The following is an 18,797-nucleotide window of genomic DNA, read 5'->3' as shown; positions in this document are numbered from 1 at the left end:
ATTACCTACAGGGACTCAGAATCCTTTCCTCTTCTGCCAACCTGTGTTGTCATTCACTCAATAAACATTAACTGAGGGTGTAAAATATGCAAAGTGCTAAGGAATAAGTCAGACATTGTTCTTCACTTATAGAGTGTATACTCTGTCATTCCAGTACAAACTGCTTGTTAGCCGACATTTCTAACCCTGCTGTGCCCTATGCTTGGAATCAGTGTGGGATTATGGGAAGGGCAACGGCTTCGAAATCAGGGAAGCTAGTGTCTGAATGTGGCTCTGTCACTACAGTGGATGCCCATCACTTTTGTCTCTCTGGCCCTCCTTTGCTTTATCTGGTAACAGGACCTTCTTATAGTAGGGAGATACCTCTCCCCAATCCAAACTCATTGACATTAGGCCGCAGGATTGGGTCTGTGTTAAACCTGGCCAATCATGGTATTTGTTTATTCTTGACTAGCAATGGAGAATTAGGGATGTAACTTAATCCAGGAGAAGCAGAACTTCTCCCACCTCCCAGTAGGATTCATGTTTGAACTGGGAGAGAGTTGCTAGAAGCCTAGAGTTCTTGGTAATCATGTCCTCACCCACCCTCAACAGGAGGAAGCTTTTTGCAGTGGAGAGAATGTAGGGAGGGGAAGAAACAGAGGAAAGCTGAGGGGAGGAGGGGATGGATTAGAAACACGATGACATCATTGGAATCAATGAAGACTAGGCTGGCTTCACCCTGGATTGCCAAGTGACACCAGCCAATAAATTCCCTTTGCTTTAAGCTGGTTATCCTGACCTCTCAGACAGAGGTGAGTGGGATAGAGGGCAGCACTGGAGTAAGGAATGACCATATTTCTGTAGACAGCAAAATTGAAAAGCAATAAGGCTTCTGAAGACAATTCTGACAGTCTATTCCTGTAATTACAACTACATTGTTTCCTGCTTCATACTTCAATTGTCTTTGTGCCAAGAAGCGGTTAAAAGGGGACTGAATGTGTATCTTGTTACATTTCGCTTTGAATGTAGATTTTCAGTGATTGTGTTCAGGGTGGTCCCGCCTGCCCCATGGGTTTTAAATCCCCACAGGGCCTGGGATTTATTGCTCCCATATTTTTCCTCCAGCCACTAACTGTAATATTCATATTTTTATCTTTGTAGGATACTTGTGCTTTGCAAAGCACTTTTATCTGCATTATCTCATTTGATTCTCGGGGCATCTATGTAGAAGGCAGGGCCAGGATTACTATTCCTGCCTATCAGATTGAAAAACAGAGGCTCAGGCCCTGGGATCTTATCACTGAAAGAGACAGGAGCAGGTCTTGTGCAGCCATCTCACAGGGAATGAACGGTGCGGAGGTGGCAAGATCCCCGGATTTGGAGCCGGAAGGCCCAGGCTTGAGTCCTGGCTCCTCTGCTTACTAGTTGTTTGACTTTGGGCAAATTGCTCAGTCCCTCCCAGTCTCATCTTCCCCATCTGTGTCAGATACGGAGATGATATTTTCCTTCGAGGATTCTCATGACTATCACAGGAGATGATCTAGGATGAAGGGTTCTGGGAGCTGTTTGGGGTTGATTTTTATGAGTGGTGGGCAATGCTGCCCTGAGTTCAGCCAGCATAAGCTCACAAGAGCTATAGTGCAAATTTCCTCCCAAATCCACATTCAGTGACATCATGTTGGTGACTTGAAATCAGCCATGATGAGAATATTTATGCCAAGGATGGAAGGAAGGGAGAAAAAAGGATACTAACATTTAAGGTGCACTGTATATATTGAATGCCCCCTTGTAGTATCTCCTTTAGTCCTCACAACAACCTATGGGGGCAGACGGTGGCCCTATTTTATAGATGAAGTAATTAAAACTTAGAGTTCATAACTTGCTCAAGAACACAATAAATGATAGAGTCAGGTCTGACAATATTCAAAGTCAGGTCTCGCATTCTCTCTGATAACCATGCAGCGTCCCAAAGATTCATTCATTAGTGTCTGTTCTTTCCCCAGTCTCTAACCCAGCAGCAGTGAAGTATTAAATCAGTTTCTAGGACTCCTGAACACTGAAGACCCTTGTGTGAATTTCAGTATCCTAACATCCAAATGAAACTGGCTTGGAGAAAGATGGGAAGGATTGCAGTAGATTGAGCTGGGTACAGGGAATGGGTCGAGTACCTTTGGGACCCACAGATCTGGGTCTCCATTGGATAAATGCTCCAGGGCCCTAGAAATGAGGCAGCACTATTAGGCTGGGGCAACTTGAAACATTCTGGCATGCAGAGAGAGGAAGTCAAGGGCACCTGGCTCCAAGTGCCAGCTGTGCTATATTACCTGTTTAGGGTTCAGCTCCCTCATCTGTCAAAGGAGCACAATATCCAAACATACCTGTTTCACCTCATTGGGTTCCTGTGGTATCAATTAGGGAGAGATTTTAAAGTCCTCTGGAATCTGTTATACTGTGCAGATGTGAGAGGATTAGCATGTGTCTCAGTGAGAACCTTTCCTCCTGTTGCTAAGAGAGAAAGGACTGTTTTTCTTTCCTACCATTCCTGGCTCTATGCACCCCCACCCCCAGGCCCCCAGGCCTTTTTCCCCTTCTATTTTTATACTTCAAATGCTTCAAATGATGTCCTTCCTGAATGTTTCGAACTAGATGAGGGTGTTAGAAAGAAAAAAAAAATCAAAAGAACCTAAACAAAATGAAAATCAGTTTCCTGCTTGAGAAGATGACAGATAGGTACAGGGGCCAGCATTACCAATGTAAGTCTTTCCCCAGGTGCTGAGAGGAACTCTTCCTGGGCCCAGAAGCATACCCCTGTCAGGCTCTGGACGAGACATTTACAAGGTAGGGATGACTATCCTCCCTTCTCTTAGACAAGGATATAGGTATTGTAGGAGCACTCTGGAGGCCCCTCAGGGAGCCCCCTGGAGGAGCTCAAAATGGGGGGTAAGGTGAAGATAAAATAAAGGATTATTTAGCATCTTAGTTGACTCCGTTGGCTCTTTTAATCCGTATAATAATTTAAGGAGAATATATATTATTATTTACATTTTCCAGTTGAGGAAACGGATATTCAGAGAATGGTGGGAGAAATTCACATTCAAGCTTCCTGGGTACCTGTTAAGTGTCTTTTGTTTCTAGCAGACCTAGTAGAAAAGGGGAGGTCACTGTGGTTGTGCAGGCTAGGGAATGTAAAGGACTTTAATCCAGCACTGCGGGAACCTCTGATTGGTTTCCCTGCTTCCACCTAAGTCCCTCCAGGTCCATTCTCTGCATAGCAGCTGGATTGAGCTTTTACAAATGCAAATAGTACTGCTATCTCCAATCCCTGAACAATCACATCCCTCTGAATTCCAAACTCAGAATAAAGTCTAATTGATTTACTGACTTCCTCTCTTAACACCAGCCTCTCTCCCTTACCTCCCCACCTGATTCTCTTACCGCTAATGACCACTCCTACTACATTCGAGCCACAGCTGGTTTTCTTCTCCCCAAAGGCACTCAGCTCATTCCTGCTTTAGGGCCTTCACACTTGCTGTTTTCTTCTGCCTTTAATGCTCCCCCCAGATCTTTCCTGCCTGGCTCCTTGTCATACAGTTCTCAGGTTATTTGTCATCTCCTCAGAGTTCTTTTTCAACTGACCCCGGCTGATGACCTAGTCCAGTCGTTTCCTGGCACATGTCACCATCTTTTTAAATTGTTGTCGTGGTGATTATGATGATTTTTGTTTGTTTGTTTTTGCAAATTTACTTGTTTATTTTTTATGTCTTCCTACTAGGGAGCAATTGTCAAGAGAATAAGGGTTAGTTTTCTGTCATTTTGAAAGTTCTATCTCACTCATAAAATAGAGATTGGCACAAAGTAAGTACGCAATAAATATATATTGAATGAGTGATGGTTACTGATATGTTATTATCCGAGGAGAGGCAGATGTGCCCTGGGTGAATGAAGAAAAGACCTGTCATTTGCTATCACTTCACGTGTCAAGCTCCATGCTTATTTCTTTTGATTCTCACAACAGTCTTATGAGACAATCTGATTCCCATTTTGCAGATGAAGAAATCAATGGAGGCTCCATCATTTGGCAGTTTGCTTAAGGTTACACAACTGCAGCTGGAGACCTGTCTCTTGTGCCCACACACTTGATTGTGGAGAGTGCAGAAAAGTGTCTCTGGGGCTATATATAATATGCATACACAGACACACATATACATATATACATACAAATACATACATATACAAGAGAGTGTGTGACTGTTTTTGCAAAGCTTCACGTGTGTGATGACTCCAGAAAGGCCGTGTAAAAAGCACGTGTAGACCAAGATACCGTGCCAGCTGGGAGAGAGCTCTCCTCGAGCTCTCCCCTAATTGTTGTTGCTTGGCCTAAAGTTCAGACCGCCCTGGAAAAGAGACAATTCCGAAGGGTGGGGACAGCAGAATGGCTACAAGTTATAGGCTTCGCTGTGATCAAAGAGGGGAGGGAGTCTGTTGGCGGAGCTGAGGTCTCTCACTCCTCGCACTGCTCACATCCTGGCTAGGTCGGGCTTTGCCACTGTTGCGCGGCTCCTGGATTCTGTGCTGGGTGACGAAATGCTGTGGGGCTCCCCTATTCGGGGGAATGCGGTAGTGATGTATAAGGTATGAAAGATGTGGCCTGCGGAGAGCCGGCAGTATCTCTACTGCTGCTGCTGCTTCTGCTGCTGCTGCTACTCCCGCTACTGCTGCTGGCAGAGCTGCCGGCAGTGAGCCTCCCCTGTTCGGGATACCCAGTTCCGCTGCATCTCCCGGGCGTTCTGGCCCCAGACGGACCTGCTAGCCCCAGGGAACAAAAGCGGAGCCCGCTCGCTCTCTCCGGCAGCTGGAGGATGAGTCAAGAGGGCTGAGCGGAGAGTGTGGTCCTCGGTGGCTGGAAGGTAGGAGAAGGTGTTGAGCCCGTCAGCCCGGGGGTGGGAGCCTCGGGGTGGGCGCGCCGGGGCGGGGGTGGCCGCGGGGCCAATCTGCCACGCTGGCGCTGCCCAGACTCCGCGAAGTGGTCATTTGGAACGCCGCGCCCGCACTGCCTGCCCACCGCAGGGCGGGCGGCGCGCTCCAGGAGCCGCGAGGAAGCCCCCTGGGTGAGAATTGGAGTCAGCGGGGGAAAAGTCTGGAGCCCAAAGCTGGGCAGCGGCGGCTGCGGATACGCTGTCCGCAACACTTGGCGGAGCGCGGCTTGCAGCGAAAAGCGGACGGGAAGCGGCTGCCGTGTGCGCAAAGTTTTGGGTGGCGCGCAAAGGCGCAGGGCAAGGGCCGCCGCGCAGAGCCGCGCAAGTTGTGACCGGAGCCTGAAGGCGACCTCCGGGGGCCCCAAGCCGACTCGCGAAAACTGGGGTTTGCTCCCCCAACGCCAGCCAAGGCTGGATTGACTAGCGGCCATTTAACCCTTCCAGGCTCGGCGGAAACAACTTATCTTCGCTGGACTCAGGTTGGCTGGGCAACGTCGAGGCTCCCATATCAGTCCTTCTTTGGTCTTGGCGCATTTCTCTCCTCATTCTGGTTTTTCTGTTCTTTTCTATCCACTTCTGTGTCCAGAAACCAGGCAAGCTAGATGGGGGTCTTTCCCCCAGTCTGTAATTTTACCCCTTGCGCCATCCGGACACGTTTTCTCTACCCCCCCCCCACCCCTGGTTCCCCCCCCGCCCCCACTCCTCTCGTATGGATTTTTGATGCTGCCTTGAAAAATGAGATGATTAATCAATTAGGTTAGCGGCCAATTAGGCATAACCTTGTAGAAAAATAATTATGCCCGCTCTCTGGGCTTTCACTGGTGATGAGGTGGGAATGCAGCCCAGGTGGAGGGGCTGTTCTGAAAAGATAGGGCTGATTAGGGAATTTCTGGGAATTTAAGATTAACAAGATTCAAATGTGTAGTGTTGGCGGGGGTTGTGGGGGGTGCAGTAGGGGTGGTGTGTGTGTGTGTGTGTGTGTGTGTGTGTGTGTGTGTGTGTGTGTATCAACTGTATCAATTTTTGCCCAGCAAGTTAACCCTTAGCAACACAGTCTGGGCGGACTTAGCAGGCAGCATGTTTCCAACAGCTCAGAAAAGGTGTGTCCCCTGCTTGCCAGCCCCATCCCCCTCCTTTCCGAGGGGCTCTCCTGCAAATCGCCTCACAGTGGCTTTGCTGCTGCTTTGGGAAGCCGAGTTGAATGCATGCGTTTTAGTTTCATGTCCGAGGAATCGCGTCGTTGCAGAGGGAGGTTCCTTTGCTGTGTTCTGAGGATGCACATTTCCCCTACTCATGTTAAATAAAGTGGTTATTAAATGAGTGCAAAAGGGAGAAAATCCGTTTCCAGGGCTGAGAAGTTGTGCTGCTGAGCGGGGCTTCCTTTTTCTTTTTCTTTTTTTCTTTTTTTTTTTTTTTTCGGAATGACTGGCGGGGTTAGGCACTGCAGTATTACAATACAGCCATATTAAAAGAGCTTAGAGCCCTCCACCACTGCAGCCCTATCTTCACCAGAATTCCCTGCTCAAAATCTTTTGGGGAGCATGCAGTGGATTTCTAATGTGTACTGTGTACATTTAACCCCTTTCTGTCTGTTATTTTAAGCCTCTCCTACCTGTTTATACCTCCGGACCCTGTATAATAGATTTCCATTCAGAAGGCAAAAACCTAGAGATGTTTGCAGAGAAGATTTTTGCAACAGGTCCTAGTACTGGTTTTTCTAATAATGGGTTCCCCTGACATTTAGAGACCTGGGGTCCTAGTGTATCCTTTAGTAACCTGACCAGGTTGGACTGGGTGGTCTCTGAGATCCCCTGCAGTGCTGACATTAGCTGGTTGTGAATTTTATAGCTTTTCTTCCTCTCTTAGCCGAGCCGGAGGAGTATTTGAGCAGTGCAATGTGACAGCAGCAGTGCCACCTCATTCCCAGAGGAAAGGGATGAGGACTAGCTGTCTGGGGCTTATTAGCAAATAGGAATTGCCTAGCTGGAAGACTGCCTAGTGATACTGGTGTCCAGGGACATCTGGAAGCCATAGGCTCCATCCGCCTTCCTCAAAATGAAGGACCACCATTCAGCCCTCTCTTTTCTAAGATTTTTTTTTTTTTGACGCTAGATTTGGTCACCTTACTATGACCATATTTGTCAGTCAGACTCTTTACTAGGAAAGACCTTGTTCCTTTTCTAAAATTGAAGTGTGCGCGTGTGTGTGTGTGTGTGTGTGTGTGTGTGTTTGTAGTGAGAAGGTATATGGGGAAAGAAGGAAAGGAGAGAGGAAAGGAAGGAGGGAAAGAGGAAAGAGGTATGTGGGGGGTAGTCATAGGTGAGATATAGAGACACAGAGACAGCTTAAGACTTCAAATATAGTCAGACGCTGAGAAAGAGGTAGGAAAGATAGAGAATGAGAGAGGAGGAGGAGAAGGCAGTGAAAACACAGGCAGTAGAGGAAAATTAGAGGAAGAATTCTAGCACAGAGAGGGAGGAGAAAGGCCCACAAAAGCAAAGTCTTGTTTTATCATCATATGTCATTTAAAAATGTGAAGGAAAAAAAAAACCCAAAAAACTCCAAACCGCAAAAGATTCATTCCAGGTAGACTTGCTTAGAATTAATTCAGCTTTGATAAAATGAGATAATTACTTATGAGATAAACATTGCATTGCAGAAAGCCATTAACTCTGTTCCTCGTTTCTTCCTTCAGTGGGGACTTCAGTTGTGGGAGTGCGGTTGGAGCTCAGGAGGGATCGGTTTGCTTAGCAGACATGCTTTGTATGGCCCCCGAAACATACTCTTGTTTGGGTCAAGTTAGGGTACTCCATTTGGACAGACTGGATATAGGAGCTACTTTGGAGGGGAGATATTCCTTTGTTTTTAGATCTGCCATCCACAGAATGGACAACTTTTATAAAAGTTTTCTTTTTTTAAAATTTCTTTTAACCTTGGTGGAAAATAAAAATGTAGGATAGTGTAGTAAACACTCTTACCTGCCACCCAGAACTAAGAGTGATAGGAAAATGATTCCAATTCATTTTTTCTTCTCCAGCTTCCTTGTCCCCATTCTAGATCATCCTCAGAGCATTCCGATTCATCCCCTGGCCTCCAGTATGTGCCCTCCTCACAGATGTGACATCATCTTTCTAAAACATAGCTTTGATCGTGTTATTCCTCAGATCAAAAATGTAAATGTTTCCCTATGCTTAAAACATTCAAATCTATGACCATGAACTTCAAGACCTTTCATAGCATGGCCTCTGGCTCCCTCCTTAAGTGCTTCAGACCCACACCCACACCCACACCCACACACACATAGAGCCTCTTCCACTCACACACATACACAGTCTTGCACATATACACAGACATGCAGAAAGAATGCCACACAGCAACACATACCCTCACACACATACACACACACAAACTCACCCTCACACACCACACATCACCATACACCGTCATATACATATTCACACTACACTTATATCATACCTATACACCACACACATGCCTTTCATACCTTTGCAGGTGTAACCTTCTTGTGTGGAAAATACAGTCCTACTCCTTTACCTAGTAAACTTTTACTCATCTTTAAGGATCTATCTCAAAACAACATCCACTCAGAGTTCCCTTTTCCACAGTTAGCTCGTGTTTCCTTAACACTTTTAATATACTTTTATTGAAGTATTAAGTTATAATTCTTCATATGTTTTAGATAGTAAGTTCCTTTCAGGTGGGGATAACTTATTCATCACTTCAATCTCAGAGTATAACACAGTGCTTGGCACAAAGGTGTATGATTGATGTTTAATGAATACATTCATTTTACAAGTTTCTAAAGGGTGATTAACATCCTTAACATCTTTTTCACTTATTTCTTATTTTCTCTTTCTCATGATTTTTTAAATTATTCTTTTGATTGCAAAAATAATGCAAGCTTTACAAAAATTCAGATGATACAGAAGTGTGCAAAAAGTGATAATCCTTTCCCTGACACCACCTCTATTTTTAATGTATATGTTATTAAGTACTTGCATTTCTTTTTGACCTTTGTTTTATGTCATAGTTTCCTAACTAGACCATATGCAGGGTTCATATAGTACACATCTATGTGTATCACGATAATACCTAATGTCGTGTTGTGCATGTAGTGCATGGCCCACAAATATGGAATACATATGAGTTGGGTTCATGTTTTTAAATTTACGTTAAATAAATTGCTTCACTGATCTTCATAATAGCCGTATGTAACTGGTGTTATAATCTTTCTTTTATAGATAAAGCTAAGCTCCAGGAGGTCGTATAAATTAGCCAGGTCAGAAAGGGAAGGAGTAGTGGTATCTGGATTCAAACTCGGATCTCCTTTATTTTATTGCCTCTGCTCTTTCTGCTCTACTCCATGAGTCTGTGGGTACCTAGAAGAAGGCACCTAACTCAACTTTGTATGCCTAACATTTGCTCAGAGCTTAAGTGTTTATCTCACATCTTTGTAGTTGTCCTTCCAACTAGATTTCATTGTCCTTTTACAGAGAAGAAATGAAGGTACATGTGAGAAGTTAATGTGACTTGGCCAAGCCCCTACAGCTAGGAGTAAGTTGAAGGTGTCGAACCTAGGACTTTGAGCCCAAAGTTCATCCCCTATTCTTAGATATGAGAGTTGGTCCCAGAAAGGAGTAGCGCAGTGACGTAATGGGACAGAAGGCTGACTGATAGGGCTGCTTCACAATTCCGTTCATCTGTATATCTGAAGTCTTTTTTGAGCCAGAACCGTCGAGAGAGTTATTTTCTTGAGACTTTGGTGAACAACTGTGGACATAGTTTGTGGTTCTGTAGATAGGCTATAAAACCTAATGGGATAGTTTGAAACTATGATGGTGGGATATTTCGTCAGTGAGGCAGTGGGTGCTAGAGGCCTCCGGAGCTTGATTTTGATAGCAGCTACCTTTCGAGTAGGACACTGCTGCTGTTGTTGAGTGCTTCATGTGTGTCAGATATACTTTGGGCATACAACCTGTATTCTTTCATAATTCTTGTAACAATCCTATGACTAACATTATGATCCTCACCTAGAACAGTTTCTGGCACAATAAATATGAATAAAATATTTGCTGAGTTTTTAATGAGTAGAGGAGGAAACCATGGACCTCGAGATATTAACTTATTCTAGATGTAGCCATTGCATTTCAGAACTTGAATATGAACTAAACTCTTTCCGACACTAGAGACTGTACACCTTTGACCATACTGTGTTTCTTTTGGATTGGAAATCCTGACCAGGTGACATAATAGAACTTGAACTTGCAGATCCTTTTGTCCGACGGCTTTATTTAAGAGAGGGAAAAGTTTACTGTGGGCAAGTGCTGCTCTAAACACTTTAGATACATTATTAACTTGGTATATCTTCGTACTCTCCAGATAAGGAATATGAGGTACAAATAAGCAGTAGAGATGGGATTTGAGCATAGGTAGTCTTTGTTCTTTGCTACTCATGTGTATACACTTCCGAGACCTGTTTAAGAGTCTAGAGTTACTTAGCGGTAGAACCATTGTCATCATCATCATTATTACCACCACCACCACCACTGTCATCATCATTGTCACTATTAATGTCTTCATAGCAGTTATTTTTTTATGAAGTGCGTATCTTGTGCTCATGGGTACTTTTCAGATATTATTCCATGAGTTCACAAAACAACTCTATATTTTTAGAGAAGGAAAATTGAAGCTCAGTGAGGTTAAATCAGTTCTCCAAGTAATGTGGACAGTAAATGCAAGACTGAGGCTGGAAACCCATGTGTCTGGTCTCAATATCTGATCTCGTTTTCATTCTTCAGATTCTTTTTTCACTAATCCTTTTTGATACTCTTAAGATTCAGCAAAACATGAAATGATTAAATTTTTCTGTTTTTTTTTTAAATTAAATTTTTTTTTTTTTATCGTTAACCCAATACTCAGAAGGATCACTGTTTTAAAAGAAATAGGTTTTGCATTTCAGAGACCTGAGTTGTTTTTTTTCCTATTCCACTATCAGGTGTACAAAAGGTCACCTGATGGTTCTGTGTGTCTCATTCAATTTCCCGGAAATAGAATAATAGTATTACCTGCCGTGCTTCTTAATACATTGGTGAGAATAGGAACATTGGGGCCCTTGTGATTTTAACCCCTACTTAGAAAATGAAAGGCACCTTGTGAAAGAGAAGAGGGTGTGTTTTTCTGGTTGAAATCAACTGTCTTGGTTGTGTGACACTGGTTGGTTTACGCAAGGAAGTGACTATTACTTGGTGACATTTAGGCTCTTTTTTTGTTGATGAAAATGCAAGAGTTCTGTATCATTAATAACTAGTTGTTCACATATGACTTATAAAGCAGTTAAATGGAGGACAGGAGATTCAGTAATATTAAACAACCTCTCAATTTATCTGGCAAAATACATAAAGTTCCAATTTCAAAGGGAGCAGAATTAACCAAGAATGAATACTAAATAAAAAATTCATTTGTAGTCATAGTCTTTTAATAAACAAAAACAATCTTTTTTTTTTTTTTCTGAAATGAGTTTCGAACTGTAGGTGTTAAGACTTCTTGTTTAATTAACATGCAGAAAGCAAATTCCTCGTGTTTCAAAATGACCATATTTTTTTTGGAAGCTTGAGCTTAGATCTTTACTGACATTTTTCCTCCAAGCAAATATTTACAGCTGAGTTGGAAACTGACAGGAAAAAGGGTTTAAATTGAAAATGCTACCAAACGGAAGTTTATATCCTAAGGAAACACATGGTGTCACCATGTACAGAGTCCTAAGAACTCAAAATATTGGTGTATTTGTAGAACTTGAAGAAACCAAGCTGTTTTCATTTGTTAATGTTAACTCTAAAAATCACATTTTTATACATGCATCTTGGTGGCCATTTCTACTTATCTGTTTGGTTTTACCACGATCATGGAACTCCAGTCATTTGTTTCTTTTTTTTCTCCAGTTCCAAATGAGGCAGACTGCCTGAAGGTTAGTTCCAATGTTTATTTCTACCTCCATTCTCTGACTTATGTCACTCTTCCCGCCTGGAACACCCTTTATTTTCAAGTCTCTTCCCAACCCAATAGTCTTTTAAAGCCCACGTCAGGTACCAAGTTCTGCATGAAGTCTTCTTAGTTAACTCTACTCAATATTGACCAGCATTGATGGTGTTTTTTTTTTTTAAATATATATCGCTTTATTATTAATTTTTCAAATCACATACATATTACAAGTTAATAGTAAAATGTGAAAGTATAGAAAAATAGGAGTTAGTAAAAATCACTTGAAATTCCAGTTCTTGTGTTATCTTTATTTGGTGACTATCCTTTCATTTATCTCTTTGCTGTTTTCTTTGTATTTTCTTGATGTCTACCAAAGAGGAGCATCATTTCACTTTTACTGGGTATCTGAATTTACTTCTTTGTGGACAGCTAATTCATCATCTTTTCCCATTTCTTCTTTTTAATGGTTTGTCTTTTCAAGTCAATTTGTCAAGTTTTCTTTTTTATTATAGATAGCAATCTCTTTTCTTTTTTATCTTCATTGTATATGATTTTTCTTCTTAGAAGTTTGATATAGTGTTATAAAGTTCTCTTTACCTGTGCCCAAACTAGACCATGAGTTACTAGACAGCAGTGATGTATCTGATTCCTCTCTGGGACATCACACCTAAGACAAGGCCTGAAAAAGTGTAGGTTCAGAATAATGATTATAACACTGCTTGTATGTGTACTATCCAAATATATTTCATTTAATATTGAATTGTATGAAATAATTTATATATGTGGTATCACATAAATTGAGGCATTTCAGATAAGCAAAGTTTCAAGATGACTAATGTTCTGGAAATATTTAGAAGTGAATTGCATTCTTCCTTGCTTTTAAATATAGAGTATCATTCAGAATATTACTGTAAACATCAATTATTGAGTCGGGCTATATACTTGACATTCTTAAAGGCTATCTAGAGATGGAGGACTATTTGTCCTTATATATATTAGTTGTCCAGACCTATATGCATGTATGAATTTTGAAATCTTATTTATTTTTTATATTTTTGCAGTCTCTCACTGTCAGATTGTGCTACCATGTCTGCTATTGTCAGTTTATCTTCCTCTAAAAGCGATCTTCTTCCATTTCTATCCATTTTTGCATTGGCTGTGGACTAATATATTATGAATTATGCTCACTGGAAATGTGGATATGATAAGGGTCGATAAGTGCCTACCAGGTCTTGGCCTGGGTGCAGTTCCTTTGAATAAAATGCATCAGCTTTCAGTGAAAATAGAACTTTGACTGTTTAGGGGTCTTTTTTGTTTCTTTGTTTACAGCTATTTTCTGGAAAAGTGAGATTACTGGATAAGCAAAGTGGTGGCATGCCATCTCAATTAATTAGGATATATGTCCAACTGAATGCAGCCAAGACTCCAAATGAAGTAGCTTAAAAGTGTCTTTCAAATGATAGAAACATGTGTCTCAGTCTTGTAAAAATCTGAGTGCATAAGGCAGCTTTAAGCTGTGAAGTCGTTCTGGGCTTCTTCAAGCCAGCTGTTCCTCCCTTCTGAGGACATTGTTGTCATCTTCATCATCCACGATGGTACATCGCCACATCCTATTCAAACCAGATGGCTGGAAGAGAGAAAAGAGGTCAGAAGAGGCCCTCCCCATTTATTTTAAGGGCAGGGCCAGAAGTAAGACCCTCCCTCCCAATTTTTTTTATATCCATATTGGCAAGGGCCAAGTCAACTGGCCACTGCTAACAGAAGGGAGACTAGGAAGTATTATCTATTCTGGTGGCCATGTGACAGGATTGGGGTTCTATATTAGAAAATCGGAGAATGGATGTTAGTGGACACACTAGGAGTGTCTGCCACACCTCCTCTCATCATTCCTGGTGTTCCCTCAGCATTCTTGTAAGGTGTCAGCCTTTGAGTGTGGTCGCCTTCTCCTGTTGCTCCCCACCTCCCACTATTGTGTGCACTACAGAATAGTTACTCAGCAAAGACAGCTTTATTTGTAATCTTTCTCTCCTTGTTTTAATGATATGAAAATGCAGGGAGGAGAATTGAGCTTGTTGATAACATGAGGCTCAGGGACTAGACTTTGGGCTTCCTGGCTTGTTTTCCTTTAATTTATCTTATATTCTGTCTATTTCTCTATGGCTCCACTCAGGGTTAATTATTCCTATTTCTTATTCCTCCCTCATTTTCAGATTTAAGAGTTTCAGGTGTGGGGACCACATGCTTTGGGAACAGGTGTGTTGGGCAACTCTGTGAGCATCGAGGGGGAAAATCAGCCTCCTGCAAATAATACAAATGAGCTGAGAGTTTGAGATTATGACCTCTTTTGTAAAAAGGGTTTCCTGGTAATCAATAGATTACATCTCCTCACTGAAGTTTCTGCACCACATGGGCTCCCCTTGCCTGTCTGATTAACACAGAAGCATCCCTTTCCGATTCCAGACTGACAGTGGAGTTGGGTTTGCCCCAGCCACATGACTGATTCTAACTGTGATTCTTTTTTTTTTTTTTTTTCTAGGTGGGGAGATTTTAAGGGATAATACTTAATCATGCCCTTTCTCTCTGTAAGTTAAAAACAGAACGCGGAGAGAATGCTGGAGTTAGACAAAAGTGAAAACGTAGGTCTTATTTCTGTTAGACAAAGATGAAAACATGATTGTAGAATTTAGGTTTTGTACCTGCATCAGGCATCCTGAACTTTCTGAGTTGATCTGAGCTGGATATCTATAGGCTTCCCTTTCCCCTGTAAGAGCACAAGTGGCCTCACATGTATATTTCTTAGGTGAGTAGTGATGAGGATTTTCTGAGGTCAGACAGCTCTGAATGAGAGAAGGAAAGGAGCTGTTGTCTCAATAAGGTCCTTAAAAGTGACGTAATTTAAGCGGAAATAGATTTATTAATGGGTGTCGGGTAGCCTACAGCATTCCAGGAGGGGTCTGGGGGCCAAGATTGAATGTCAGGACAGTTGACCAACCATACCCTGGAATCGTGAGGGTGGAGACAACACTGTTTCCAGGGGCAGACAACATTTGTCTGAGCTGCTTCAGAAAGGTTACTCTATGCGCATGGCAGCAGCCACCTGTCTTTCACTTTCTTCTTCCAAGCCTCATGCAAGAGCATCTGCTTGGTGTCCCCAGAACACCCTTAGACACTTCTGGATCTCACGCAGAAGTATAAGAAACACAGAAGTGGAATTGGAATGGTGCTGAGACAGCCTGTAGCTGCTGCAGCCGCTCGCATTTGCTCTCTTCTGATTTCACCCGAAAGATAAATCAGTTCCTTTCCTTTGAGGAGAGGGGCCGGAGATGTTGCTGTCCCGCTTTTCCGCTCTGGGGAGTGGAGTGGAAGTCGGCAGTTCGTGCTCCCCCGGAACATCACATACTTGCTTACGAACTCTCAGGATCATGATGGCCTTCAGGATAAATTTCACTCTTTAGCTGGCAAAAAAGCCCCTCCTCAGTTTGTACCCTATTTTTTTTTTTTTTCAGCCTCATTTCTCTCCAGTTCATTTCCATTAACTATCTGGCTCTGCCTTCTGGGTACAATCCATTCTGAACTACTTGGAAGATCCTTGAAGATGATCTCTCATGCCTCCATGTCTTTGTGCCTGCTGCCCTCCACCCCTCATAAGTGAACTGCCCTCCTGCGTTTGACAGACTTCTAACAACCTTCAAGACAGAGGCATCGTTTCCTCTGGGAATCTTCTCTGTCCCTTCTTAGACTGGGTTAGGTGTCTCTCCTGGATATGTCGAAGGCACCCAGCATTCCCTTCTGTCGCTACACTTAACACATAATATTGTGACCTTTTTGAGCTTCCTGAGAGCATGATCTTTATCTTTTATCTCTGAATCTCAGTAGCTAGCACAATGCTTCTTATATAGTGGTTATGCAAATCAATAGGAGAATGAATGATAGACTACTGGCAAAGGACACAGGCTTCAAAGCTGGAAACATCATATGGTTGGTGTATGAAGGCTAAATTAAATAATGCATGTTGAAGAGCTTAGCATAGAATACATAGTAAATCCCCAATAAAAGTTAGCTCTTCGTTTGATTTTAAGATAATCATTGTCATTGCAGGTGTTTAATAAAAGCTGGTGATCACCAAAACACTTTCTAGACCAAAGTGTAAAGTGACATTTCCTACCTCTTGTAGAGCCCACCCCCACATACTGAGAAACTGCCAGTGGATTGAGAGGGAGACTGAAATTGACAGAAGTCACCATCAGGCAAAATCGTTTACAGAGCAGTTCAGTGACAGTGTGAGAGAACGCCTCTTGACATCAGGTTTCAGTAATTGCACTGTCACCAGGATTTTACTAACACTTCCACCTCCTTTACATACTTCTTTCTTTACTCCAGAATTTTTCCCTAAAAATAAAGAAAAAAATGACACTGAGGTGACACTGAAAACAGTGTCAAGACTTCAGTGAAGGTCAAACATTTTCCAAGGGGTTGCCTGGGAGCACGCATCCCGCTGTGTTCTCTCTGTGAGTGTGCAATGTTCAGACAGTAGGAGCTTCAAGCTGATGTCAAAAACCAGCTTGGAATATGGCAAATGTCTTCTTTCTGCCAAACTCCCAGAACAGCATCTTACATAGAGTAGATGCATTTCCATTTATGTACGTGCAAAATACCTTTGCTTTCTCTCTTTTCCCTGTGGGTCCACACTCATTTTACGACATTCAATTCAGCAAACATTTATTGAGCCCCTACTGCGTGCAGGGATCTCTACCGATTCTCCCCTTCTGTGCCCGAATCTCCCACATTAACGTTATTCCTTAATTAAAGGCTTGTGTCAAAAAAATGTTAGTCAGAAGCATCTACTGTTTTTAAGGGGACACTATAAAGTTTTTTATTATTACTGGTGTCTATAGAAGTATTCTTTGTTATTGGGTCCTGAATGGAAGTAGCGTGGGAAGAACATTGGCCCCGAGGGAATATGAACACCAAAGACCTAGTCCTAATTTGATGTGTGCTCTTGAGCATGTTGTTTAATGTCTGGGTTCCAGGTTTCCAGTGACTATTCAAGATCTTTCTAGCCTTAATATATTATGATTCAAAAACATGCAAACGGTACATAACGCAGTTTGGATGTGCTGCCCTGATGTGGAGGGTGTAGTGAGTGGGCTTGGAATGAGAAAGTTAGGTTTGAACCATGGCATTAACACTGATGCGTGCGGCGTTGGGCTTAAGCTTTCAGCCTCTGCCAGATCCTTCTCTGTGAAGTGGGGATACTGCCTCTTGCCTTTCCTGCTGCATAAAGTTGTAAAGCTTCAAAGAGATGATGCATGTGAAAGCAAATTAAGAATGACAGGGGACTGTACAGACGCACATAAGCTATTATTACTGTTAATAATCATCTTGATTTCAATATTTTATTCCAGCCAACACTTTCGCATTTTTGCCTTCTGGATTGTTTGATGGAAACATTGCCTTTCAGGTTTTTTGTTTGTTTGTTTGTTTTTCCCCCCCAAAGCAGTCAGGGGATTTCTCAAAGGAAGGGATACTGTGTCCTCTGCATATCTTTCTGATAGACACCCCTCTTAGGCCCCAGTGCCTGTCTGAGTGCATGATGTTTTATTTGTTGGCCTAAAAGGAGGCCATTTGTTCTCTGCTAAATGAGCTGTTACTGTGTGCCTCTGTCCCCTCGACACCTGGGGCTGTATTCACGGGAGAATCCAGCCGTGGATCTCAGGAGCCTTTTTGAAAAGTTTATTAGAAGGGAGAAAACATTTTCCTGCAGGTTATGCCCTCTGTTCCTGGCCTTGGCTCATTAGTCAGGGCAGGGCGGGTTACCTGGGGGGTGGGAGGGCACGTCTGCTGGCCCTGGCTTCTGCAGACGCTGCAGCCAGGGGCCAAGGGAAAGCACAGTCCTCCTGACAGCCTCTCTCTGGGCTTTCTGCCACCCCTGCCCCATGGGTAGCTAATTATCTCTAATTGGATGGCATTTTGCTACAAGTGGTTTGGGGCAGCTTGCCTCCAGGGGCACCTGTCCCTTATTTTGGCCTCAGGCCTGACCTAATCTCATGACCTACAGTGTGAAGACCCTCCTCTCAGACTGGGCTCTGTCTCAGTCCATTGTGAATAGCCTGGTTCTGAGAGCCAAAGGGGCAGGTCCTGTCCCAACTATGGTGGCTAGGTATGCCCAACAAGGACCAAGCTGCCCAGTCAGCCCTTTATTTGGGTGCCTGGTCGATTGGGGGGCTTAGTTCACTGGAGATGATACTGTTGTTGTGGCTGTGCCAGGTTTTGGTCATCTCAGTCCTGGATCTCTTGTGACATCCTGTGGACACAGATGATTCCAGAGCATAGGAGAGTGACCCAGAGACATTATTTTATCACAGCCACCTCCCCTACCCCTCCCTCTGTACACACCCCACACATTCTCTATGTAGAAGCAAATCGAATTAATGACCCTACCAGGACTAGGGCTCCCAACCTGAAAGAGAATTTGTGTCTGTCGTCTGCACTGTGGGAACTTTGCTTGCTCATAGCCCAGGTGTTCAGAAAATCGTTGTGGAATAGATTTATGAGACCCAAAAAGTAGGAGGTTTTCCTGGTTAAGCTCTTAAATGCTGGGTTCAAATTCTGGTTCTACAACTTATTATCAAGCTATTTAACACCTCTAAATTTCAGTTTCCTTTCCTATAAAATGGGAGTGACCATAGTTGGGTCTACTTCACAGGGTGCTTGTAGGCATGAAATGAGAGACACACTTGGCTCAAGAATAGTATTTTATTGAATGTTAGTGATTATTTTTAATTAGCTACTTAACTCTCCACCCATCACACAGATGAGGATACTGAGGCTCAGATGGAA

The 18,797-nt window shown here is 43.0% G+C and overlaps 2 protein-coding genes across 3 annotated transcripts in view; one reads left to right on the top strand and one right to left on the bottom strand.

Annotated features, from left to right (window-relative positions):
* The window catches only part of LOC107518336 (60S ribosomal protein L27-like), a 138,115-nt gene extending 133,358 nt beyond the window's left edge, over positions 1-4,757 (bottom strand). The window contains 2 exon segments of the mRNA XM_036232385.1: positions 4,504-4,582; positions 4,696-4,757. Of these exon segments, the coding sequence (XP_036088278.1) occupies positions 4,504-4,582; positions 4,696-4,757 (141 nt within the window).
* DAB1 (DAB adaptor protein 1) overlaps positions 4,651-18,797 on the top strand; it is a 1,029,186-nt gene continuing 1,015,039 nt past the window's right edge. For both annotated transcript variants that reach the window (XM_036228292.1, XM_036228285.1), the window contains exon 1: positions 4,651-4,889. The gene's annotated coding sequence lies outside the window, so the exon portion shown is untranslated. The remainder of the gene's footprint in view (positions 4,890-18,797) is intronic.

Source organism: Rousettus aegyptiacus, unplaced genomic scaffold (genome assembly GCF_014176215.1).
Source record: "Rousettus aegyptiacus isolate mRouAeg1 unplaced genomic scaffold, mRouAeg1.p scaffold_m13_p_1, whole genome shotgun sequence".
In the NCBI taxonomy this organism is placed as follows: Eukaryota; Metazoa; Chordata; class Mammalia; order Chiroptera; family Pteropodidae; genus Rousettus; species Rousettus aegyptiacus.
The sequence above is the reverse complement of the archived record's forward strand: the minus strand, read 5'-3'. Positions and strand labels throughout refer to the sequence as shown.